The 25,606-nt window shown below is 43.0% G+C and overlaps 1 protein-coding gene across 2 annotated transcripts in view; it reads right to left on the bottom strand.

Annotated features, from left to right (window-relative positions):
• KCNH1 (potassium voltage-gated channel subfamily H member 1) overlaps positions 1-25,606 on the bottom strand; it is a 441,293-nt gene that overhangs the window by 355,785 nt on the left and 59,902 nt on the right. For both annotated transcript variants that reach the window (NM_174372.2, XM_024976030.2), the window contains 1 exon segment: positions 21,871-21,989. In NM_174372.2, the coding sequence (NP_776797.1) occupies positions 21,871-21,989 (119 nt within the window).

Genomic DNA, 25,606 nt, shown 5'->3' with positions numbered 1-25,606 from the left:
CAAGAAAAGTCCAAAACTAAACCACCAGGGAGTTCTGTTGCTTCTGCCACCAAATACCTATGACTCGGGATCCATTCACCATTTTCCAACTCACTTCTACCACTACCCATATAGGAGATTATCAGTGAGACGTTTTACATTCCTTTTCTCATAATGATTTAAATACAGTAAGTACTACTACACCTCTCAGTTCATATGAACCACATCCCAGCTGCTCCACAGTCACACACAGCCACAACACTGGACAGTGGCAGTCTAACCGACACGACACTGCCCTGGAGGAATGTCCCAAACCAGCTGAAAGACATGGAGGCATGGAGCTCAAAAGCAGACCTGGAGTGGATAACCACACGACCAAAACACTGATTAAGAAACACGAATCACAGACGTGTATACATGGAGCTGTGTGTGAAGTTGGGGGGTGGTGAGAAGGCAGGATGTTAGACAGCAGACAGGGCTGGGGAAACCATTAGGGACACGGTGGCAGACAGCAAATCAACCAAGACACAGTTCCAGCAGGCTGAACTTGGCCGATTCCAGTCTTGATTTCATAGTTGATCAGCTTTTTTTAAAATGTTACTTTATTGATGTGTAGTTGATTTACAATGTTGTGCTAATTTCTGCTGTATAGCAAAGTGAGTCTGTTTTATAATTTTTAATATTATTTTCCCTTACGGTTTATCTTAGGATATGAATATAGTTCCCTATGCTATATGGCAGGACCCTGTTGAGTATCAATCCTGTATATAATAGTTTGCTGACCCCAAACCCCTAACTCCCCTCTCCCTCACGCCCTCCTCCTTGGCACCCACAGGTCTGTTCTCTGTGTCTGCAGGTCCGTTTCTGTTTGGTAGAGAAGTTCATTTGTGCTCTAATTTAGACTGCACATGTAAGTGGTACAGCTGATCAACCCTAAGCAAGGCGAAGTCCCCATGCCTCAGTTTCCCCACCTGAAAAACGAAGTTGACACTACTTATGTGTGTGCATGTGTGCTAAGTTGCTTCAATCATGTCTGACTCTTTGTAACCCTATGGACCGTGGCCCTCTGTCCATTGGATCCTCTGGGCAAGACTACTGGAGTGGGTTGCCATGCCCTCCTCCAGATCTTCCTGACGCAGGGATTGAACCCATGTCTCTTACATCTCCTGCATTGGCAGGCAGGTTCTTTTCCACTATACCCACCTGGGAAGCTCAATACCAGGCAGATATTGTGAAGGGCAGACAAGACTATAGATATAAATGTGTATGCATATGTAAATTATTCTTGCAAAGAGTTAAGTAGTATTCAAACACTAGTATTTTTGTACAAATAAAGAAAGGATTGGTTCAGGAGAGTCTCAGTGAGAATCAGGAAGGCTCAGCTCCTACAGTATATCCTTTTTACCTAAAGGCTTGGACTTCCTCAAAGATTGGGGACCAAGAAGGACAAAACTAATATGGCCTGAAAAGAAAAGTAGACTGATAAAATTAATTTATTGGGGGGAAAAAAGGACAAAATAGCTTCAGAGACCCCATCAAGGCTATTCAGTTCTGTTCAGTTCAGTTGCTCAGTCATGTCCGACTCTTCGCGACCCCATTAATCGCAGTATGGCAGGCCTCCCTGTCCATCACCAACTCCTGGAGTTTACCCAAACTCATGTCCATCGAGTCAATGATGCCATCCAGCCATCTCATCCTCTGTCGTCCCCTTCTCCTCCTGCCCTCAATCCCTCCCAGCATCAGAGTCTTTTCCAATGAGTCAACTCTTCGCATGAGGTGGCCAAAGTACTGGAGTTTCAGCTTCAGCATCATTCCCTCCAAAGAAATCCCAGGGCTGATCTCCTTCAGAATGGACTGGTTGGATCTCCTTGCAGTCCAAGGGACTCTCAAGAGTCTTCTCCAACACCACAGTTCAAAAGCATCAATTCTTTGGCGCTCAGCCTTCTTCACAGTCCAACTCTCACATCCATACATGACCACAGGAAAAACCATAGCCTTGACTAGACGGACCTTTGTTGGCAAAGTAATGTCTCTGCTTTTGAATATGCTGTCTAGGTTGGTCATAACTTTCCTTCCAAGGAGTAAGCATCTTTTCATTTCATGGCTGCAGTCACCATCTGCAGTAATTTTGGAGCCCAAAAATATAAAGGCTGACACTGTTTCCACTGTTTCCCCATCTATTTCCCGTGAACTGATGGGACCGGATGCCATGATCTTTGTTTTCTGAATGTTGAGCTTTAAGCCAACTTTTTTGGACCTATTCTAATAAAAAGACCCATGGGCCCTTGGACACCAGCAGTTACCCACAAGTATCCAAAGATCCCATAGTTTAGAGCAGAAAAGAGATGTGCAAACAAACTGTGAAAATAAAATACTTAACATAGTAAGAGACTCAATGGATAGAAGAACCTTAAGAGGAAAAGAGACAGCAAATTGACTTCAGCCATCAGAAAAGCTTGGAGGCGAGATGACTGTCCCCATCTCCAGACAGACAAAATTCTGGATGTTTCCAGCACGCCGTGTGTACAAGCTGAGACAGGTAACAGAAGTGGTGTAAGAGCTCAGTGCGGGAGAAGCCTGCTGTGCTGAGGCAGAGGAAGTCTCTGCTTTCTGTAGTGGCTGTTCTCATGTGGTGGTGGCAGGGGTGGGAAGGAGAGGGGATATAGGGAGGGTAATATTGAGAAATTAAGCTAAATATAAGGGAGGGGTCAAGCCTTGATGTGCTGTTTATGCAAAGGTAAGAACTTTAAGTAAGGGAGGTACATAATCAAATCGCTCTCTTCGAGGATAATCAGGCATCAGCAGGGAAGAAGGATCAGAAGAGGCAAGTCTAGAAGCACAGGGAGACCTGCTACACGATGCTGAAGAACTCCACGAAGGAGAGGATATCGGTTTGAACCAGGGAGCAGCACAGGACAGAGTAGCGTGCAGAGTCTCCCTGGGAGCCTGAAAAACGGGCCAATCCAACAGAGCCAGGAGGAACCCCAATAAGAGTCAGAGGAGCCAGCCACCTCAAGCCCACCATCTCACTGGGGATGTCAGCGTCATCTCCCTGGATGATGGCAGAAGAAACCAGAGTCAAACACAGAAAACGAGAAGTTCCTCTTTCAGGGAAGCCATGAGGAACTCACCACTTCACCTTCCAAACTGGCTTCGTATATCAATCAAGGCCACAGACAGAGCCCGTTCCATGAACTCTGCCATCACTCTCATCCCTCACAGCTGCCTCAGACATCCTCCCACTGTGAGTGAAGTGAAACCCCGCTTTCCTTAAAGCCCTTATTCCAGGCACAACCCCGCCCTCAGCACCTATACCTGCATCTCTTTCCCTTTCCCCAAGTACAGCTCCAAAAACCTCCCCTGCTTAGAAACAACATGGGTTTTTTAAGACCACAGAGTGAGGACAGGGTCTGTTCCCACCAGAAAAAGCGTATTCCAATAAAACAGGGCACGCTGGATGCTAGTGAGGCCCTGGCCACAGAAGAAAGCCTGATTCGGGGCTTAAGACATGTGAGCTAAACGCGTGCTTAATTCCCGTCATAAACACCCTTCTCCATAAACCAGGCAGGCTCTATTTTTAGAACTTTTTCCATGATGCACTTGTTCTTTAATGGGAGAGATAAAGGCAGTGGGAGGCAATTAAAAGTATTAACCAATATACTTTATGTCACAATAGAGCACCAGCCCATGACACCTCCACAAATATAAGCCCATAGTGAAATGCAACTGGGCAACATTTTTGTTCTCTATTTAGCTGAGGAGTACTTCAGTGGTATTCTTTTAACTTTTTATTTTGAATTCTTCAGCTACATTTTTAAAACTCAAGTTTTTGAGTATTAGTGATGAGGTGGAATCATGGAAACACTGCCATCGTTATCAAAATCAGATACAAATAGTTGTCCATTGTCCACGATCGAGGCAGACAACTTTCAGGTGGGGAGGAAGAGGCTAAAAGTGAAAGGGAATCAATATTTACTGAGGGCCTACCAAGTGTCAGGCCTGAATTAAGTGTTTGCATCCTTCTTCATTCATTCATTCCTTTAATGAACATTTATCAAGCACTTACTGGGTGTTGGTACTATGTTCAGTGGTAGAGATGTAGAATAAACAAGAGAGATACTGTCTTCACGGACCTTTCATCTATTGGAGGAGGCAAATATTAAACAGCAGCATTCTCAGGGCAAGAGAGCTCACAGAGGAAACTGCCCATGGCAAGGAGAGCCTCTGAAAGTGAGGCTTACCTGCCCTGGGACAGGGCAGTTGGGAAGGCCTCACAGGGGAGGTCTGAAGTCCACCTTGGGACTTGAAGCATGGGTAGGAACTAGGCCAGCAGAGAGACACAGCAAGAGTTGCAGGCAGAAGAAGGGCATTTCCAAGGCTGCAGGGACAGTCTGACAAGTGTGCATGCCACTGGCTGACACCGAGTGTGAGCATAGAGCTGGGTCAGGCTAGAGAGGGGAGTTAGGTCTTGTAAGTCACAATGTAAATTTTTAAATTATCCAAAGAAATAACAAGACGATGTTAAAGGAGTTTTAAGCAGGGAGTGATAGGATTGGATGTGTCTTTGGAAGAGTCACGAATCCTCATGATGGTCTTTCAGGGTAGGTAGCATCTTTAGTTCATGAGTATGAGGAAAGATGAGTGAGCTTAAGCAACTTTTATAAAATCACACAGCTGGAATACAGTGGAATTTTGGACAGAACTCGGGTCAGTCTGACTCTAAATCCCTTCCTTTTTCCACTACATCATCCTGTCTCTAAGGGGAAAAAACCAACAAAAAATCCTTAAACCTCAATTAAGCTGTTCATTGACAAGTTTTTTTTTTTAATCAAAATCAAGTGTAGAGTTGATCCCTGGCATCACTGAACATGTGAGTTTTTCCCTACCTGCTTGAATAAACAATATGGCCCTCCTAGGAAAAATGCAAACAGTCCCCCCTATAAGATCTCAGCCCTGAGTGCAGAGTGCTGACTGGAAGAACTCTGTGGCCCTGAGGGCTGGTGGAGCCACCAGGCAGAGGCTGCCCTTCAGGGCCAGATGGTAACCAGAGGCCATTAGTCCAGCCACACTTCAAAACTCACTGTCCATGTGCCATCAAACGGTCACCCAACACACCTCCAGAAACGATAAGCTCACTACCCAGGCACAACTTGTGGCATATTGAGATAGCGTGAGTATTCAAAAAAGACTCTCTATGAGACACAAAATGAGCTCCAAACCCAGATAATTGCGGCAGAAGTTCCTGTTGCCAGTTATTAACATATTCAAGTACAAAACATCAGAACATGATGTTGCACGGTGACACCCCTGAGTGTTGTCACTTTCCCCTGACTCTGAAGAGTCAGATGACATCAACACTCCCCATTCCCCCCAAAGAAATAGCAGAGTGGGAAATGTCAAGTTCAAGGCACATACAGCCTATTTCTCAGAAAAAACACCTTTGCTCACATACAACCTGGCAGCCTCTACCAATGATTCTGGCTTGAGGGACCCAAAAACTAGGGGCCCTAATACTGGCTCCCTGGTGGCTCAGTCAGTAAAGAATTCACCTACAATGCAGGAGACCACCTGCAATGCAGGAGACCTAGGTTTGATCCCTGGGTCGGGAAGATTCCCTGGAGAAGGAAATAGCAACCTGCTCCAGTATTCTTGCCTGGGAAGCCCCACGGACAGAGGAGTCTGGCAGGCTACAGAGTCCATGGGGTCGTAAAGAGTGGGACATGCCTGAGTACACACACTACTGGCTTGGCCTCCACAAACCCACCTTCCACTCTCTCTCAGCCGAGGACAGTGCACCTGCTCATCAGCGGGGAATGTGGACAGTAAGCCCAGCTGTGCGGGTGCCCAGTAAGTAAAGTTCTGGTCTCTGCGTCTCTGTCCAGCTGCCGCGAGATGGCTGGCGCAGGGCCATCTTGTGCTCCTCATGTGGGCGGCCATGACACCACTTCCGTGTACATAAGGAAAGCAGCTTCTATACTGATTAGACCAAACCCATGCACAGTCGTTGAAAAGTAGGTGTTCTTCCTTTAAGACTTAACTGAAGTGCTAAAACTTAAGACGGAGTAAAAACCGACAGCAATTATGGTGAGAGAAGAAAGAAACTGGCAAACTGGCATAACCTTGTTTGAACTTGGCAGTTTCTGTCCCAGTTTGAAATGTTTCTACCCTCTGTCTCCGTAATTCCACGCCTAGTAATCCATCATTTTTATTCTAGCACAGGTATTTAGAGAGCTAACAATCAGTAGAAGGGACTAAGCAAGAATGGTAACCCATCCATTTATACCCAACACACTGAGACACTGTTTAAAAATTCAAACAAACGTTTCAAAAGAAATAATAAAGTTCAAAATCTTAGGCACCGGAACAGTAAAAGAAATGCGAAACCAAAGCTGCCAGCAGGAGCTGAAACAAAACAGTCCAGGAGTTTTTCAGAAACAGGGCTTCTCAGAGCTGGGTATGCACTGCATGGGACTGGAAGGGAGACCACATGCTCTTGCTGGGGCGGCAGAGCGCTGCCCTGACAAAGAGGCATGGAGCAGAAAACCATTAACCATGCCTCAGAGACGTAAAAAAGACCCTGGTCATCTGTCTGGCCTTTTGGATAGAAGAGGATTATATGTAAGCGATCAGAACCCCAAGTACCTGCCATATATGAGTGTGGGTCCAAACTCCTGCTGTTCACATGGTTGGGAGCCCAGGGCTAAAACCATGTACAGGAAAGTTGGTCTGAACCAGGTGAAAATTTATTAATCTGGCAGGCAAATTCAACCACCACATCCAGATGCCTCATCGAGTGGGGACCCAACAGACTCCCACCAACAATCTCAGGTCAGGCACAAGCTCACTACAAGAGGAAAGTAAACACCAAACCAGAGGATTTAAAGTAAGCTGACGTCTCTACATAGAGCTGATTGACTTTGTTGTACAGCAAAAACTAACATGATAAAGCAATTATACTCCAATAATAAAAAAATAAATTAAGCTAACATTTCTAAAGCAATAAAAAAGGAAGAAATATTAACAGAACTCAGAAAATGGGCAAGAGACATGATCTGACATTTCACTAGGTTGGAAATATGGTTGGAAAACAAGCTCATGAAAAGACATTCAATATCTTTAGCCATTTAAAATGTAAATTACGATCACAATGAGCTATCTCTACACACTTAGTAACATGGTTAAAATAAAAAGTAGTGGCAATGTCAAATGCTGGCAAGGACAGAAGCTGGACGTTTCATACGTAAAACAGTACAGCCACCTGCAACTGCAAATAGTTTGGAAGCTTCTTCTGAAACTAAACACATACTCACATGTATATATTGTGCAAAGGCGCACACACACACAAATGAGGACATGGAAAGACTGATGAAATCTGAATATGATCTTTAATTGACAATATTCTACATATGTTGATTTTGAGCATGCTCAAAATTCTTCAAGCCAGGCTTCAGCAATATGTGAACCATGAACTTCCAGATATTCAAGCTGGTTTTAGAAAAGGTAGAGGAATCAGAGATCAAATTGCCAACATCCGCTGGATCGTCAAAAAAGCAAGAGAGTTCCAGAAAAACATCTATTTCTGCTTTATTGACTATGCCAAAGCATTTGACTACGTGGATCACAGTAAACTGTGGAAAATTCTGTAAGACATGGAAATACCAGACCTGACCTGCCTCTTGAGAAATCTGTATTCAGGTCAGGAAGCAACAGTTAGAACTGGACATGGAACAAAAGACTGGTTCTAAATAGGAAAAGGAGTATGTCAAGGCTGTATATTGTCACCCTGTTCATTTAACTTATATGCAGAGTACATCATGAGAAATGCTGGGCTGGAAGAAGCACAAGCTGGAATCAAGATTGCTGGGAGAAATATCAATAACTTATGGCAGAAAGTGAAGAAGAACTAAAGAGCCTCTTGATGAAAGTGAAAGAGGAGAGTGAAAAACTTGGCTTAAAGCTCAACATTCAGAAAATGAAGATCATGGCATCCAGTCCCATCACCTCATGGCAAATAGATGGGGAAACAGTGGAAACAGAGACAGACTTTATTTTGGGGGGCTCCAAAATCACTGCAGATGGTGACTACAGCCATGAAATTAAAAGATGCTTACTCCTTGGAAGGAAAGTTATGACCAACCTAAAGAGCATATTAAGAAGCAGAGACATTACTTTGCCAACAAAGGTCCATCTAGTCAAGGCTATGGTTTTTCCAGTGGTCATGTATGGATGTGAGAGTTGGACTATAAAGAAAGCTGAGTGCCAAAGAATTGATGCTTTTGAACTGTGGTGTTGGAGAAGACTCTTGAGAGTCCCTTGGACTGCAAGGAGATGCAATCAGTCCATCCTAAGGGAAATCAGTCCTGAATATTCATTGGAAGGACTGATGTTGAAGCTGAAAGTCCAATACTGTGGCCACCTGATGTGAAGAGCTGACTTATTTGAAAAGACCCTGATGCTGGGAAAGATTGAAGGTGGGAGGAGAAGGGGACAAAAGAGGATGAGATGGTTGGATGGCATCACCGACTCAAGGGACGTGGGTTTGAGTAAACCCCAGGAGTTGGTAATGGACAGGGAGGCCGGGCGTGCTGCAGACAATGGGGTCACAAAGAGTCGGACAGGACTGAGCGACTGAACTGAACACAGGCTGATCTCCTGTAGTTATATGTCACACTGTTTACTATTAGACTAGTTTATAAGGTGCTGCCCCTGAGGGAAGCTGAGTGGAGGGTACAGAGCACCCTGTGTACTAGTTCTGGAACTTGTTGTTTAGTTGCTCAATTGTGTCTGACTCTTGGCGACTCCATGGACTGCAGCCTGCCAGGCTCCTCTGTCCATGGGATTTGCCAGGCAAGAATACTGGAAGAGGTTGCTGCTTCCTTTTCCAGGAGACCTTCCTGACCCAGGGATTGAACCCACATCTCCTACATTGGCAGGTGGATTCTTTACCTCTGAGCCACCAGTGAAGCCCTGCAACTTACTGTGAGTCTGTAATAATTTTAAAATAAAAAGCTTTCAAAAATTAATGTTAAGTATAAAATACTTAAAATATTTTACATATGATATGATATCATAAAATATCATATGATATCATTTGTGAAAATACATTTTTAAAACCACAAATCAGAGTATATATGTTTATGAATAAAAATATAAGTAATAAAAATATCAAAACACCAACAGCAAGGAGACATACAGCTTTAGGGCAATGTTACCTCTAGGAATAAATTCTAAGAGGATCTCAACTTTACCTGTAATATTTTAATTTGTTTTTTTACCTGTAATAATTTTTTTTTTGGGGGGGCTGTTTGGCCACCTGAGGTGGAGAGTTGACGCATTTGAAAAGACCCTGATGCTGGGAAAGATTGAGGGCTGGAGGAGAAGGGGATGACAGAGGATGAGATGGTTGGATGGCATCACTGACACGATGGACATGGGTTTGGGTGGACTCCAGGAGGTGGTGATAGGGAGCCTGGCATGCTGTAGTTCATGGGGTCGCAAAGAGTCGGACACAACTGAGCGACTGAATTGAACTGAACTGATGCAGCTTACAGGACCTTAGTTCCCTAACCAGGGATCAAACCCAAGCTCACAGCAGTGAAATTGCTGAGTTCTAACCACTAGACAACCAGGGGATTTCCATGTAATATTTTAATTTTTAAAAAAGAATTTGGAGTGAGAAATTGTCAGCATGTACTATATAAACAAATTAGTTAAATGAAAACTTGTTAAATTACGCTTTACTACTCCGAATGTCTTAAGGTTTTCTAAATTAAAACAAAAATATACATACAAATAGGTTCATTGAAGTATTATGATCTGTAATAACCAAAGGCTGGTAACAATCTAATTATGTATCAACAAGGGGACAGCTAACTAAATAGCTTTAGATATAGTCATGCAATGAATACAAAGCAACCATTAAAAAGAATGAAAGGGATATGTGCTCTTAGAAAATGTCCCAAATACACTAGGAAGTGGGGGGAAAAGCACACTGGAAAATAACACATACAGTATTATGACAACATTTTGTTTTTTAAAAAATCAATATAAATATATATGAACACTATATATATGAAATATATATGTATATATGAATCCAACAAAAAACTTGTTTTACTTCTGAAAATTGAAATTTTTTTCTTACTGAGAAATGTAGGATTGCATGTAACATCCTATTTCCTGTTTATTAGATACCCAAGAAAGAATACTGGAGTGGGTAGCCATGCCCTCCTCCAGGGGATCTTCCCGACCCATGGACTGAACCCAGGTCTACTGCATTGCAGGCAGATTCCTCACCATCTTTGTCATCAGGGAAACATCCTGTTAGTTTCAGGTGTATAGCATAATGATTCATTATTGATATACAACGCAAAATGACGTCCACAATGTCAAATTAACACAAATTGCCACGTGTAGCTACAAATTTTTTTCTTGTAGTAAGAATGTTTAACTACTCTTTTGAATATACAATACAGTATTACAAACAATAGGCACCATGCTTCATTACGTCACCAGAACTCACTTACTTTATAACTGGTAGTCTGTACCTTTTGACCTACTTCATCAATTTCATTTGCCCTTACCCCTGCGTCTGGCAGCCACCAACCTGTTGTCTGTTATCTATGGAGATCAGGAGGTTTTTGTCTTGCTTTGTTTTAGTTCAACACAAAAATAAGATCATACAGTATTTGTCTTTCTCTGTCTGACATATTTCATTTAGCACAATGCCCCCAAGGTCCATTCAGTTCAGTTCAGTCACTCAGTTGTGGCCGACTGTTTGAGACCCCATGAACTGCAGCACGCCAGGCCTCCCTGACCATCACCAACTCCCGGAGTTTACCCAAACCCACATCCATTGAGTCCGTGATGCCATCCAACAATCTCATCTTCTGTTGTCCCCTTCTCCTCCCACCTTCAATCTTTCCCAGCATCAGGGTCTTTTCAAATGAGTCAGCTCTTCGCATCAGGTGGCCAAAGTACTGGACTTTGAGCTTCAACATCAGTCCTTCCAATGAACACCCAGGACTGATCTCCCTTAGGATGGACTGGTTGGATCTCCTTGCAGTCCAAGGGACTCTCAAGAGTCTTCTCAAACACCACAGTTCAAAAGCATCAATTCTTCGGTGCTCAGCTTTCTTTATAGTCCAACTCTCACATCCATACATGACCACAGGAAAAACCATAGCCTTGACTAGACAGACCTTTGTGGACAAAGTACTGTCTCTGCTTTTGAATATGCTGTCTAAGTTGGTTATAACTTTCCTTCCAAGGAGTAAGCATCTTAATTTCATGGCTGTAGTCACCATCTGCAGTGATTTTAGAGCCCCCCAAAATAAAGTCTGTCTCTGTTTCCACTGTTTCCCCATCTATTTGCCATGAAGTGATGGGACCAGATGCCATGATCTTAGTTTTCTGAATGTTGAGCTTTAAGCCAAGTTTTTCACTCTCCTCTTTCACTTTCATCAAGAGGCTCTTTAGTTCTTCACTTTCTGCCATAGGGTGGTATCATCTGTGTATCTGAACTTATTGATATTTCTCCTGGCAATCTTGATTCCAGCTTGTGTTTCATGCAGCCCTGCGTTTCTCATGATGTACCCTGCATAGAAGTTAAATAAGCAGGGTGACAATATAGAGCCTTGACATACTCCTTTTCCTATTTGGAACCAGTCTTTTGTTCCATGTCCAGTTCTAACTGTTGCTTCCTGACCTGCATACAGATTTCTCAAGAGGCAGGTCGGGTGGTCTGCTATTTCTATGTCTTTCAGAATTTTCCACAATTTATTGTGATCCACATAGGCAAACACTTTGGCATAATCAATAAAGCAGAAATAGATGTTTTTCTGGAACTCTCTTGCTTTTTTGACGATCCAGCGGATGTTGGCAATTTGATCTCTGATTCCTCTACCTTTTCTAAAACCAGCTTGAACATCTGGAAGTTCACGGTTCACGTATTGCTAAAGCCTGGCTTGGAGAATTTTGAGCATTACTTTACTAGCATGTGAGATGAGTGCAATTGTGCGGTAGTTTGAGCATTCTTTAGTATTGCCTTTCTTTGGGATTGGAATGAAAACTGACCTTTTCCAGCCCTATGGCCACTGCTGAGTTTTCCAAATTTGCTGACATATTGAGCTCAATAAAGGACAGAAATGGTATGGACCTAACAGAAGCAGAAGATATTAAGAAGAGGTGGCAAGAATACACAGAAGAACTGTACAAAAAAGATCTTCACGACCCAGATAACCACGATGGTGTGATCACTCACCTAGAGCCAGACATCCTGGAATGTGAAGTCAAGTGGGCCTTAGGAAGCATCAGCACAAATAAAGCTAGTGGAGGTGATGGAATTCCAGTTGAGCTATTTCAAGGTCCATTCATGCCATTGCAAATGGCAAGATTTCCTTCTCTTCAGAGTATTTTTAAAAGCAAGATAAAGAACGAAAAATCCAAACAATATTAAACTAACGTTGTGAACATTTACTGTATACCAAAGTGTTCATTCACATTCATAACCTGCCTTACTCTTCACAAATCAGTGAATACATACTATTTTCAATTGAACTCATTCCCTCCGTTTGAAGAGAAGAAAGAGAAAGAAATGGAAATTCTTAGATGTGAAATGACTGGCACCAGATCACACAAGAAGTGGTCAAGTGGGCTGTAATGTTTAATGCTGTTTCAGCCCACGAAGCCTGTCACCCACAGGAAAGCCAGCAGCACATACGGCATTTACCTGATCTCCTTATAGTGAGAGGGTGTCAGGAGCTGTGGGCTGTGATGTGACTGAAGGACTGTGCCTGCGCTCTAGCCATCACGAATAGCCCAGATTTTATCCTGACCTGGGTCCCTCATAGGGAAGAGTGAGGAGATGTGACAGGAAGAGATGGTTCCCCTCCATATATTCCCCCAAACCACTTCATGAAGACAGAAGCTGGCAGCAAGGAGTGGTCCCAGCCAGACCAGACTCCAGCAGGTCACTCCTGCATGAAGACCATAGGCTGAATCCTGCTGAGCAAGATGGCTGCTCATACACCAACCATGACTTCCCTTTCTATACAGGCAGAGAGAGTTAGAGCAGCAAGGTGGTAGTAGACTCAGATCCTGCTCCAAGAAAGGGTTCTCTGCGCAGCTGTGGAGTGTGCCTCCTAAGGGGCAGAAACTTGAGCTTCCCAAGGAGGCACCCACCAATAACTGAGCAAGAAGGTGGTGGAGGGGCCTGGCCCTTCCTGCTCCGTGTGGGGCTCCTCCAGCTGCTGTCTCTGCTGCAGAGCTCCCTGTTGGGCTGGCAGGGCCTCTAGCAGATCTGCACTGTGTCTGCTGCTTGCCCTGCCCAGTGCTGCTTCCTCCTCCCTTTCTTTCATAGATGTTACTCAGCATCTGCCTCCCGGAGAACTCAACCTGTGAAAAGGGTCTTCAGCCTGATCTACATACATTATATCTACTAATCCCAAACTCCTGCTTTATCCCTCCCCCTCCTTCCCCTTTGGGAACTGTAACTTCTGCTTCTAGAAGGAGAAGGATAAAAGGAACTGTTTTAAAACACACCAACTCAACAGACATGAGTTTGAACAAACTGGGAGAGAGTAAAGGACAGGGAAGCCTTGTGTGCCGCAGTTCATGAGGTCGCAAAGAGTCAGACATGACCTAGCGACGGAACGAGAACAAATCATGGGATTATGAATGATTCCTCTCCCCCCGATATCTTGTGTGCATGCTAAGTTGCTTCAGTCATGTCCAACTCTTTGCGATCCTATGGATTGTAGCCCACCAGGGATTCTCCAGGCAAAAATACTGGAGTAGGTTGCCATGCCCTCCTCCAGGGGATCTTCCCGAATCAGGGAACAAATGCCCCTCTCCTTACATCTCCTTCATCGGCAGGCATTACCACTAGCGCCCCTAGGAAACACCCGAGCCCTGCCCCGATATCTCACACCACACTAAAGGCCTACTTACCTGAGTTCCTTTTACCCAGAACATTATGTCTGGATTTTAACAAAAAGTGGCAAGACATACTGAAAGCCAGAAAACACAGTCTAAAGAGACAGAGACAGGCCTAGATATGGCAGGGATATTGGAATTATCAGACCATACATTTTTATAAATATGATTCATATGCTAAGGGTTCTAATGGATAAAATAGACAGCATGCAAGAACAGACAGGAAATGTAAGCAGAGATGGAAATTCTTAGAACCAAAAAGAAATGCTGCTGCTGCTGCTAAGTCGCTTCAGTCGTGTCCGACTCTGTGCGACCCCAGATGGCAGCCAACCAGGCTCCCCCGTCCCTGGGATTCTCCAGGAAAGAACACTGGAGTGGGTTGCCATTTCATTCTCCAATAAAAAGAAATGATATAGATCAAAAATACTGTAACTGAAATAAAAAATGCCTTTGATGGGCTCCGTAGTGGACAGGACATGGCAGAGGAAAGCATTTCTGAGCTTGGGAACATGTTAATAGACACCTTCAAAACTGAAAAGCAAAGAGAAAAAGACCAAAAATTTAAGTAAAACAGGATGTCTAAGGACTGTGTGACAACTACAAAAGGTGTAACAAATATGAAATGGGAATACAGAAGGAAAAGAAGGGAAACATGGAAGAAATATTTGAAGCACTAAGGACAGATAATTTCCCCCAAATTCATGTCAGACACCGAACCACAGAGAGTGGAAACTCAGTAAACACAAAGCAAGATAATGAAAAGAAATGAAAACAAAAAACAAAAAACCCACTTAGGCATAGCATCGGAGAAGGCAATGGCACCCCACTCCAGCACTCTTGCCTGGGAAATCCCATGGATGGAGGAGCCTGGTAGGCTACAGTCCATGGGGTCGCTAAGAGTCAGACACAACTGAGTGACTTTACTTTCACTTTTCACTTTCATGCATTGGAGAAGGAAATGGCAACCCACTCCAGTGTTCTTGCCTGGAGAATCCCAGGGACAGAGGAGCCTGGTGCGCTGCCATCTATGGGGTCGCACAGAGTCGGACACGACTGATGCGACTTAGCAGCAGCGGCAGCAGCAGCAGGCATAGCATATTCAAACTGCAGAAAATCAAACAAAAATTCCTCAAAGAATATGGGGGAGGGGTGAGGGGGGGTGGTGTGTAGCTGGTGGGGGTGAGGGGAAATCATAACCTATTACGAGGAAAGATAAGAATTACACCATAATTCCACTCAGAGACCACACAAGCAAGAAGAGAGTAGACTGAAATATTTAAAGTGTTGAAAAAGCAAACACCAAACTAGAACTCTATAGCTTGGAATATTATCTTTCAAAAGTGAAAGGATAAATAGACTTCCTCAGATAAAAATTGAGGGAATTTGTTGCCAGCAGAAATGCTTTGCAAGAAGCGTATAAAGAAGATATTCAGAGAGAAAGAAAGTAGTATCAGTCATAAAGTTGGATCTACTTAATTAAAAAGAATACTGCACACTGCAGAAGGAATAAGGGAAGGTAAAAGAAAACTCTTCTTATTCTTAATTGATCTGACAGGTAACAGCTTGTTCAAAGTAACAGCACCAATGTGTGATACTGTGTGTGTGTGTGTGTGTGTGTGTGTATAAGTGCTTATGTACACTTATGGATAAGTGAATCACAAGAATAATACAAGGGACACGACAGAACAATTAGAGGAGCACTGCTCATGAAGCAGTGTGTTACTGCAGGGTATGCATGCTCAGTCGCTTCAGTCATGTCCAGCTCTCTGCGACCCCACACACTGTAGCCTGCCAGACTCCTCTGTGCAAGGGATTTCCCAGGCAAGAATACTGAAGTGGGTTGCCATTTCTCCCTCCAAAGGATTTTCCCAACCCACAGTTTACAGTGGGCCCTCTAAATCCATGATTTTCATGCCTGTGGACTCAACCAAGTGCAGATCAAAATACTCAGAAAAAGAATTCCAGAAAGTGCCAAAAAGCAAACTTGAATTTGTTGCTCCACCAGCAACTATCTTCACAACAGTTACATTATATTTACAACTATTTACAGAGCATTTACATTGTATTAGGTATTATAAGTAATCTCCAGATGATTTAAAGTATATAAGAGGATATGCTTAGGTTATATACAAACACATGTCATTTTATATAAAAGACTTGAGCATCCATGGATTTTGGTATTTGTGAGGGGTCCTGGAAAAAAATCCCTTGTGGATATCTAGGGATGACTGTATTTGAAAGTGGACTTGGATTACCTGTAAATGTCTACTGCAAACTCTAGGGCAACCACAAAAAAAAAGTAAAAAAGGAAGTATAATTGATATCCTAAGGAAAGAGGAAAAAATAGAATCATATAACATGTTCAGTTAAAACCATAAAAGGCAAAAAAAGTAGAAGACAAAATAGGAACACAGAACCAAGGACAACAAATAAAAACCAGCAACAAATTCTGTAGATATTAATCCAACTTTAAGCCGATTTTAAAGTGATTATCTGACAATAAACACTTTAAATGTCAATGATTTAAATAGGCCAATTAACACAGGGATTATCAAAGTGGATCAAGAAATAAGACCCAATTATATGCTGTCAATAAGAAACCCACTTTATTTTTTTTTTTAACTTTACAATATTGTATTAGTTTTGCCAAATATCGAAATGAATCCGCCGCAGGTATACCTGTGTTCCCCATCCTGAACCCTCCTCCCTCTTCCCTCCCCATACCCTCCCTCTGGGTCGTCCCAGTGCACCAGCCCCAAGCATCCAGTATCGTGCATCGAACCTGGACTGGTGACTCAAGAAACCCACTTTAAATACAAAGACACAAGTAGATTAAAAAAAAAAGGGTAAAGAAAGATTTACCATACTAATGCTAAGCAAAAGAAAGTGGGAGTTGCAATATTCATTTCCGACAGACCAGAAACTTTACGGCAAGAAAAGTTATCAGGGATAAAGAATGGCATTACAACACATGTGTCTTTTTCAACGATGATTTTCTCAGGGTATATATGCAGTAGTGGGGTTGCTGGGTCATATGGTAGTATTATTCCTAGTTTTTTAAGGAACCTCCATACTGTTCTCCATAGTGGCTGTATCAACTTACATTCCCACCAACAGTGCAGAGGATTCTGTCTTCTCCACATCCTCTCCAGAATTTATCATATGTAGATTTTTTAATGTTGGCCGTTCTCATTGGTGTCATTATAATTTTGATTTGCATTCTCTAATAATGAGCAATGTTGAACATCTTTTCATGTATTTATTGGCCATCTGTATGTCTTATTTGGAGAAATATCTATTTAGGTCTTCTGCCCATTTTTTGATTGGGCTATCATGTGTAAAATAGATAGCTAGTGGGAAGCTGCTGTATAACACGGGGAGCCCAGCCTGACGCTCTGTGATGACCTAGAGGAGTGGGATGGGGGAGGGGAGGAAGGCTCGACAGGGAGGGGATATATATATAATTATGGCTGATTCATGTTGTTGTATGGCAGAAACCAATACAACATTGTAAAGCAATTATCCTCCAATTAAAAAATAAATTAAAAAAAAAGAATGGCATTAGATAATGATAAAGGAGTTGGTTTTTCAAGAAGACATAACAATCCTTAATACATAGGCACCAAGCAACAGAGCATCAAAATATTAAATACCTGAGGCAAAAACTGAAAGAACTGAATACCTGAGGCAAAAACTGATAGAATTGAATACACGAGGCAAAAACTAAAAGAATTGTAAGGAGAAATAGATGAATCCATTATGATAGTTAGAGACTTTAACAGCCCCTAACAGAAACATGCAGATCCAGCAGGCAAAAATCAGTAAATGCATTGTTGAACTCAACACCGCCATCAATCAAGTGGCTAAAAAGGACATCTATAGGCTATTTCCTCTAATAGTAGCTGAATATACATTCTTCTCAAGCCCACACGCAACATTTGCCAAGATAGACCACACACTGGGCCATAAAACACAACAAATTTAAAAGAATAGAAATCAAACAATGTCTGCCCTCAGATCACAATGGAATTAAGCCAGGAATCAGTAACAGAAAGACAGTTGGAAAATCACCAAATACTTGGCGATTAAACAACACTTCTAAATAATACATGGGATCAAAGAAAAAAATCTCAATAGAAAGTTTTAAATATTTTGAACAAACTGAAAATGAAAACACAACCTATCAAAATTTGTGGGATGCAGTGAAAGCAGTGTTTAAAAGGAAATTTATAGGATTAATATATTAATAAAGAAGAAAGATCAAAAATCAATAAACTGAGCTTCCCTCTTAGGAAGCTAGAAAAAGAAGAGTAAATTCAATCCAAACTAAACAGAAGGAAAAAAAAATTAGAACAGAAATCAGTGAACTTTAAAACAGGAAACCATTAGAGAAAATCCAGAAAACCAAAAGTTGGTTCTTTGAAAAGATCAATAAAATCCATAAGCCTCTAGCCAGGCTAATTAAAATTTACTAGCCCCTGGGAGAGGACCCAGATGTTTGCCTCATATTGCCAGTCAATCAGCACTTACTCATGCCAGACAGGTAGACAAAAACACCAACATCATTTCCTTTCTTTTATCCATTTGATCAATTAAGAAAAAAAAAAACACACTTATGAGCATCTACTATGTGCCAAACACTGTTTTAAATGCTTGGGACATATCAGTGAACAGTAAGTACAATAAATAAGTAAACTGTATAGCTGCCCTAGTAGCTCACAGGGTAAAGAATCTGCCTGAAATGCAGGAGATCTGAGTTCAATCCCTGAGTTGGGAAGACCCTTAGAGAAGGGAATGGCAACCCATTCCAGTACTCTTCCCTGGGAAATCCCATGAACAGAGGAGCCAGCCAGGTTATAGTCCATGGGTTCACAAAGAGTTGGTTGGACATGACTAAGTGACTAACAATTTCAATTTCAGAGTATATCGGGAGATGTTAAGTGGAGAATAACAGAGCAGGTTAAGGAGAGGATTAAGAGTTATGAGTATTTCTTATTTTGTTATGAATGTTTGCATGTGTGTGTGTGTGTGTATATATAGGCAATTTACTTTATTTTATTTATTACTTTTATTTTCTTCCCTCTTATTCCTTTATCATCTAACACAAGACATACTGATAGGAATTAGGTTTATATCACACTGTTTAAATTACAGGATGTCAAGGATCTCATCCAAGGACTTTGCATCCTCCTCTGGGGGAGGGTTGGTATGTTTTGATTATATGCTAGAGAATGGATACAGGTATATGTATGGCTGAGCCCCTTTGCTGTCCACCTGAAACTATTAATATCACAACATTGTGAATCAGCTATATTCCAATACAAAATTAAAAGTTTAATTTAAAAAGATAAGAGGATCATATTAGGTGGAAGTGTGACTTTGTTATTGTCTTTCAGTCAGTTCAGTCGCTCAGTTGTGTCTGATTCTTTGTGACCCCATGGATTGCAACACGCTAGGCTTCCCTGCCCATCACCAATTCCCAGAGTTTACTCAAACTCATGTCCATCGAGTTGGTGATGCCATCCAACCATCTCATCCTCTGTCATCCCCTTCTCCTCCTGCCTTCAATCCTTCCCAGCATCAGGGTCTTTTCCAATGAGTCAGTTCTTCCCATCAAGTGGCCAAAGTATTGGCGTTTCAGCTTCAGCATCAGTCCTTCCAATGAATATTCAGGACTGATTTCCTTTAGGATTGACTGGTTGGATCTCCTCGCAGTCCAAGGGACTCTCAAGAGTCTTCTCCATTACCACAGTTCAAAAGCATCAATTCTTCGGTGCTCAACTTTTCTCTTTATTTGGAGATTAAACATGGTTTAAGGAAATGTGTACAGGTGCCAAATTGACAAGGAATAAAGCATAGTGGTTAGTTCATGTGTCAGCTTGGCTAGGCCATGGTACCCAGTTGTTTAATCAAACACTAAGTGCTTCTGTGAAGGTACTTTGTAGATGTGATTGACACCTACAATCAGCTGACTTTTAGGAAAGGAGATTACACTCTATAATCTAGGTGGTCCTCATCTAATCAGTTGAAAGGCCTTAAGAGCAGAACTGAGGTTTCCCTGAGAAAGAAGAAATTCCATCCATGGACCTCAGCATCAGCTCCTCGCAAGAGTTTTCAGCTGGCCAACCTGCCCTGTGAATTCTGTACCTGTCCAGCCAGCCCCCACTGCCACATAAACCAACTCCTTGCAATCAATCTCTTCAGATATAAATATCCTACTAGTTCTTGTAACTCTTACCGACACAGATAGCCACAAAAAGAAAATAACATTTGAGCAAAGACTTGCCATCGGTGAAGGAGCTGCACACAGATAGCTACAGGCAGAGCAAGCCTGTGCTGTAAGAGGAACAGCTGGAACGTGGCTGGATGGGAGTGAGCCAGGTGGAGAGCAGCGTGAGAGGAGGGAACTTTATTAACCAAGAGCAGCATCAGGGACAGACAGAGTGCAGGCTGTGAGCTGAATGGTCTCCTTTTTTTTTATCATAAGATGAGCCTATGTCATGATAAAAATGACGCTACCATCATCCAGGGTCTCACCTGCTCTAACATGACACAAGTGAATGTCCCCCATTCCCACTATGGGCAGAAGCTTTTGGCTGCTATACATATACGGACATCTTCTGTAGTCAACTCGTTAGACATTCGGTGCACATGTGCAGAGCACCCACTGTCAGCTGCACCACGCTGGGAGCGTCTCCCTCAGGGGTATGGGAGCCAAGAGGCAAGTCAGGAAGCACCCTGCCTTCTGCGCACAGATTAAGAACTGATGGGCCACCACCAGGCAGAGAGACAGCCAAGACGTGTCATCTTTGGGTATGATGGAAATGTGCTGTGTGGAAGGTGTAATCTCTTAATTGGTCTTACTAATTAACTAGACCTTACTTGGTCTAGTTGGGAAAAATACCAGGCACCACCAAAGGGAGATGAGAGTGGTTTGCATGCAAAACCACCAAAGACAGACAGTAATCATGGGGGTGCACTGAGCCTGATCAAATATCTTGTCCAGGCTTCCCAGACTCTCACTTATCCCAGCAAAAGGAGGACCACCACCACCATGAGTTTTCCTTACTACAAAGGTTATGGAAACAACAGTAATATTAAGTATATTTATTATCCAGGAAAACTTTCATAATCCAGCTTCCCTGGTGGCTCAGATGGTAAAAGAATCTGCCTACAACGCAGGAGACTTGGGTTTGATCCCTTGATCAGGAAGATTCCCTTAAGAAGTAAATGGCTACCCACTCCAGTATCCTTGCCCAGAGAATTCCATGGACAGAGGAGCCTGGTGGGCTACAGTCCATGGGGTCACAAAGAATCAGACATGACTGAGCGACTAATGCTTTCACTTTTTTTTTTTCCACATGTTGATAATTATATAAAATGAAGAAAAGGCAATATAAGCCACCTTAAATGCACATATTGATTCTTAGATACATCTCAACTCCATTAAAGTAAAAAAATACATTGCTTAGGCTTGAGGAAATAGAATATTTCTTAAATACAAAGAAGAGTTAAGGCAAGCCCACAAAAATTATAACAATGTTACATGGTTAGTGGGATTCTAAGTGATTTTTATTTTCTTTCTTTTTGTTTCCTATATCTTCTTTTCCTATAACAGTATTCATTGCCCAAACAGCAAAGGTTTATAAGTAAAGAAAGCCCCCTTCATATATATGGCACTACTATCTCCTTCCTGAGAGTCAATTGACATCTTTTATCTCAAGCAATTTCAAATGGAATTTGCAGTTCCCTTTTACATACGGGAAAGTACAAAGCTCACAAGAGTTAATTCACTTACCCAGAGTCACACACTGTGGTGTGCAGCTCAGCCAAGACAAGAGTCCGGAGTCCTGCAGGTCCCGTCCAAGCCAGCACCCTCCCTGTGGACCATTATCTCAGCCCAGGGACCCTCTGAAGTGAGGGGAGGGTTAAGCTGAGCTAAGCCCTTGCCCTTACCTCGGCCAGACGGGAGTGCTTGTGGACGTTCTCGCCTTTCTGCACGCTGGGAGCCAGCTGCTGCAGGACACCCCGGCTGCTCGTCAGTGCTCTGGTCAGCCGAGCGAACTTCCCCCAGCCTGGAGCATGCGGAAGACAGGAGAGACAGGTTCACTTGGGTCCTGGAGGCACTTGGACATTTACACCACGAGTTACGCTATCAGATGCAGATTTCCACCCTCTTGTGCACCCATGAGTCACTCGGCCATCCTCGCCATCAAAACTTGCTGCTCAGAGAAGCCCCTGGACATGCTGAAATCTGGGCAGCGGTGGGCTTTTCCTTTGTACTTTCACTTGATCCTAATCATAGCTCTGTGGTGTAGGGAAGGCAGGCTTTAATAGTAGCATTGTTTTACAAATAGGGAAACCGAGGCACAGAGTGTCTAGGCAGTTAAAGGGTCTAAAACCCAGATCACTCTACTCTGGCCCAAGGCTTTTCTGCCAGATAATACCAGGCAATCGAGATGTTTCTCTGAATCTATGGCTCAGGCTGTCCGCAAGCCCCATGGCGTCTGATCCTAGCAGAGACCAAGCTGGTTCTAGGTTTTAAATAACTAGACAAGCTAGACAAATGGTCATTCCATGTACTACATTCTCCAAAGCCAGGGGGAATAAGAAATGAATTTAACCCCTGGAGAGGTGGGGAGATAATAGTGGTTGATTTTAGTCTGCTCTGGGATTAGGGAAGGATAGTTGATGGCATGTAGGTCCCCTTAAAACTAGAAATTCAATGAGCCTAGCACTGAACTTGGAGTAAAGAAATACGGATATAAGTCCCAAATCTGCTTGCTTGTGACCACCAACAAATTGCTTAAGTCACCTGGGCCTCAGTTATCTCATCTGTAAAGTGGAACTTAAAACACTCAACCTGCACGCTCTAAGTGCAGGGTGCATTTTCCTGGTAAAGCAAACTAAGTTCAGCACTCCGAGTAGTAGTGGACTAAACAAACAGTCTTGAGGCCTCCTTGGCCCTTTGGACTAGCTCCTCCAGGGGAAGTAAAACATTGGTCTTTTTCTAATCCTCCCACTCCATAGTCCAAAATCAAAAATGAACAAGTGATCTTTACTAAGAATTTAAGATGCATGAGGGATGTTTTAAAGGTCCCCAGAGACAACTGTCCATTCCAACATCCAACAAGCCTTCTGCATCAAGCTTATGACCACGGCAATTGTCTCATGAGACCCCTGAAAGCCTGCAGGGGTTCTCCAAACCAGGCGTGGGCTAGGAAGCGCCAAAGACCTGGATGGGGGTGTACATTAAATAAACAGAGCATGCAACTATTTCTAGATGACAGTGAAAAGCAAGACTAGGCAATATTATATTTTATCCTTTAGAGGTTATAAGTAGTCTGCCTAGTAGCAGAAATCTCATTTACCACATTTTACCCTGGAGCACCTTTCCAAGACAGACTGAGAATTCAGAGGACAATGGAGTCAACCAGAATGATGGCTCTTTTTTTTTTTTCTGCACAACCTTTAAGGATCATAATCTGTACAAATTTTTGTCAATATAGCAAGAATAGCAAATCAGGTCTTTTTATCTCTTCCAGAAGTGTTGGGCTATAAAAAAGGTAGTGGCATTTTCATCCATCCCAATGCCATTAAGAAATGGGACTTGCTGGGGTCAGTGTGAAAAGAGGCTCACGGTGGTCGGGCTGCGGGGCGTCCTGCTGGTGTTGACAGGAGGGGACAGCCCAGACTCTCCAGGGGTCTTTGACATCTTCCCCCAAATCAGCCATTTATGAAAGTGCTCATTGGAATTCGCTTGTGTGAACCATGGGCTAGAATATTTTAAAGTCTCTTTCGGAGTCAGGCTCACCTTCAGCTCAAAACAAAGCGGGAAATGAATTCTGCAAAGCTCTTCAAGAGGAGAAGAAAGTATATTTTCCAGGTGGGGGGAAAATAGTTGTGCATGTAAACATCAGCAAGGGCTCTGCACACCCCCCACTCAGTCCTACCCATCCACCAGCACCACCACCTCCACCATGATCTGCACTCTGGGACCAATGATAAGAGGGACTTGGCAAGGCAGATATCCCAGACCCTGCCTGGCAGGGCTTGGGATCCTGGTCCATCCGATAGCATGGCACAAAACATTAAAAGAAAGATTCCTGGACTTTTGGGCATTTCCCCAGGCCCAAGCTAGTCCCTCACTCTAGCCCTGATTCTCTGCTCTCGACTGACTGTGAAGGGCACAGGAAGGCGAGTGGGTGTTGGATGGGGAAACGTACAGGCAGCATGAAACCCTCCATCGCATCTCTACTGGGACGGGCAGACTCTGCCTCTTCTGAAGGGAGGCAATAAGTCCTTTCCCAAGTTCCACCCCCAAGTTGTTCTTTCTGGGCCCCAAAAACTTTATAATAGGAATCATGCCGAGCCAGATGGAAGAACATCATTCATTCACATATTAATTCCAAACATAACGACTATGTACCATCAAAGTGCCAAGTACCAGGGATGCTAAGATGAGTAAGGTACAGATTCTGGCCTCAAAGGACTTGTATTCTAGTACAGAAAGCTGATAAGTAAATTAAAAACCATGATATAGTAAGCTAAATTCTGCAACACATGAGTACAGGATGCTATGGCCAAAACTGTCCAGAGAAGGCATAACAAATCCAGGCTGGGCTATCAGGGAGGCTTCCCACAGGAAGCGATACTAGAGCAAACTTTGCAAAGATGAGTAGGAGCCAGCTGAACTCAGGAAAGAAAAGACAGACAATTCAACACAGAAGGAACAGCACCCACGAAGGCAGAAAAATCACAAAGCAGAGTAACATGTCAGTGACAAGGAAGAGCTTCTAAATAGCTAGATGAATGGTGCATGGCATGCAGAGGGGAGGAGAATGCAGGCAGTGGCCTGAAGTGATGCTAAAGAGGTCGTCAAGGGTCAGACCAAGAAGAACTTAAGTGCGAGAACCTAGATGGCATGTAAAGGAGTTTAAATATGGTGGGGCCATTTTAGGAGAGAATGGCAGTGTGGGAGTGGTTAACAGATAGAAGACCAATCAGAATCCCAGACGCCATGAGGGCCTGGACCAGTGCTGTGGCCTGAGCCAGGAGACAAGGGGAGATTTGAGAACAGCTGCAGAGGCAGAAGCAATGACTGCAGAAGGAGAGAGGAGGCGATCCAAGTGGGCCCTGGGTCCCCGGTTAGGGTGACTGGGGTGATAGCCATACAGTAAGATTGCAAACATGGGAGAAGGTGAGTTAGACTGAGACAGACAAGGATATGACATCACTTGTCACTTATGTGATGTCATATCTAAAAAAAAAGATACAAATGAACTTATTTACAAAACAGAAACAGACTCACAGGCATAGAAAACAAATTTATGGTTGCCAAAGGGGACAGCGGAGAGGAGTTAGGAGTATGGGATCAACAGACACACATCACCATACACAAAACAGATAAACAACAAGGATTTACTGTACAGCACAGGGAAATATATTCACTTGTGATAACCTATAAAGGAAAAGTATCTGAAAAGAGTATGTATGCATATACATTCATATGTTAATATACCTGAATCACTTTGCTGTACACCTGAAACTTACATACTACTGTAATTATACGTCAATAAAAATTTTAAGAAAACACAGAAGAGAAGAAAATGGGTTTGGTAGAAGACAAATGTACAATTTGAACCAACAATGTCCCTTACAGCAGAGCGTCAGGAAAAACACTGCTGGAAAA

The sequence above is a fragment of the Bos taurus genome, chromosome 16, assembly GCF_002263795.3.
Source record: "Bos taurus isolate L1 Dominette 01449 registration number 42190680 breed Hereford chromosome 16, ARS-UCD2.0, whole genome shotgun sequence".
Classification (NCBI taxonomy): Eukaryota; Metazoa; Chordata; class Mammalia; order Artiodactyla; family Bovidae; genus Bos; species Bos taurus.
The sequence above is the reverse complement of the archived record's forward strand: the minus strand, read 5'-3'. Positions and strand labels throughout refer to the sequence as shown.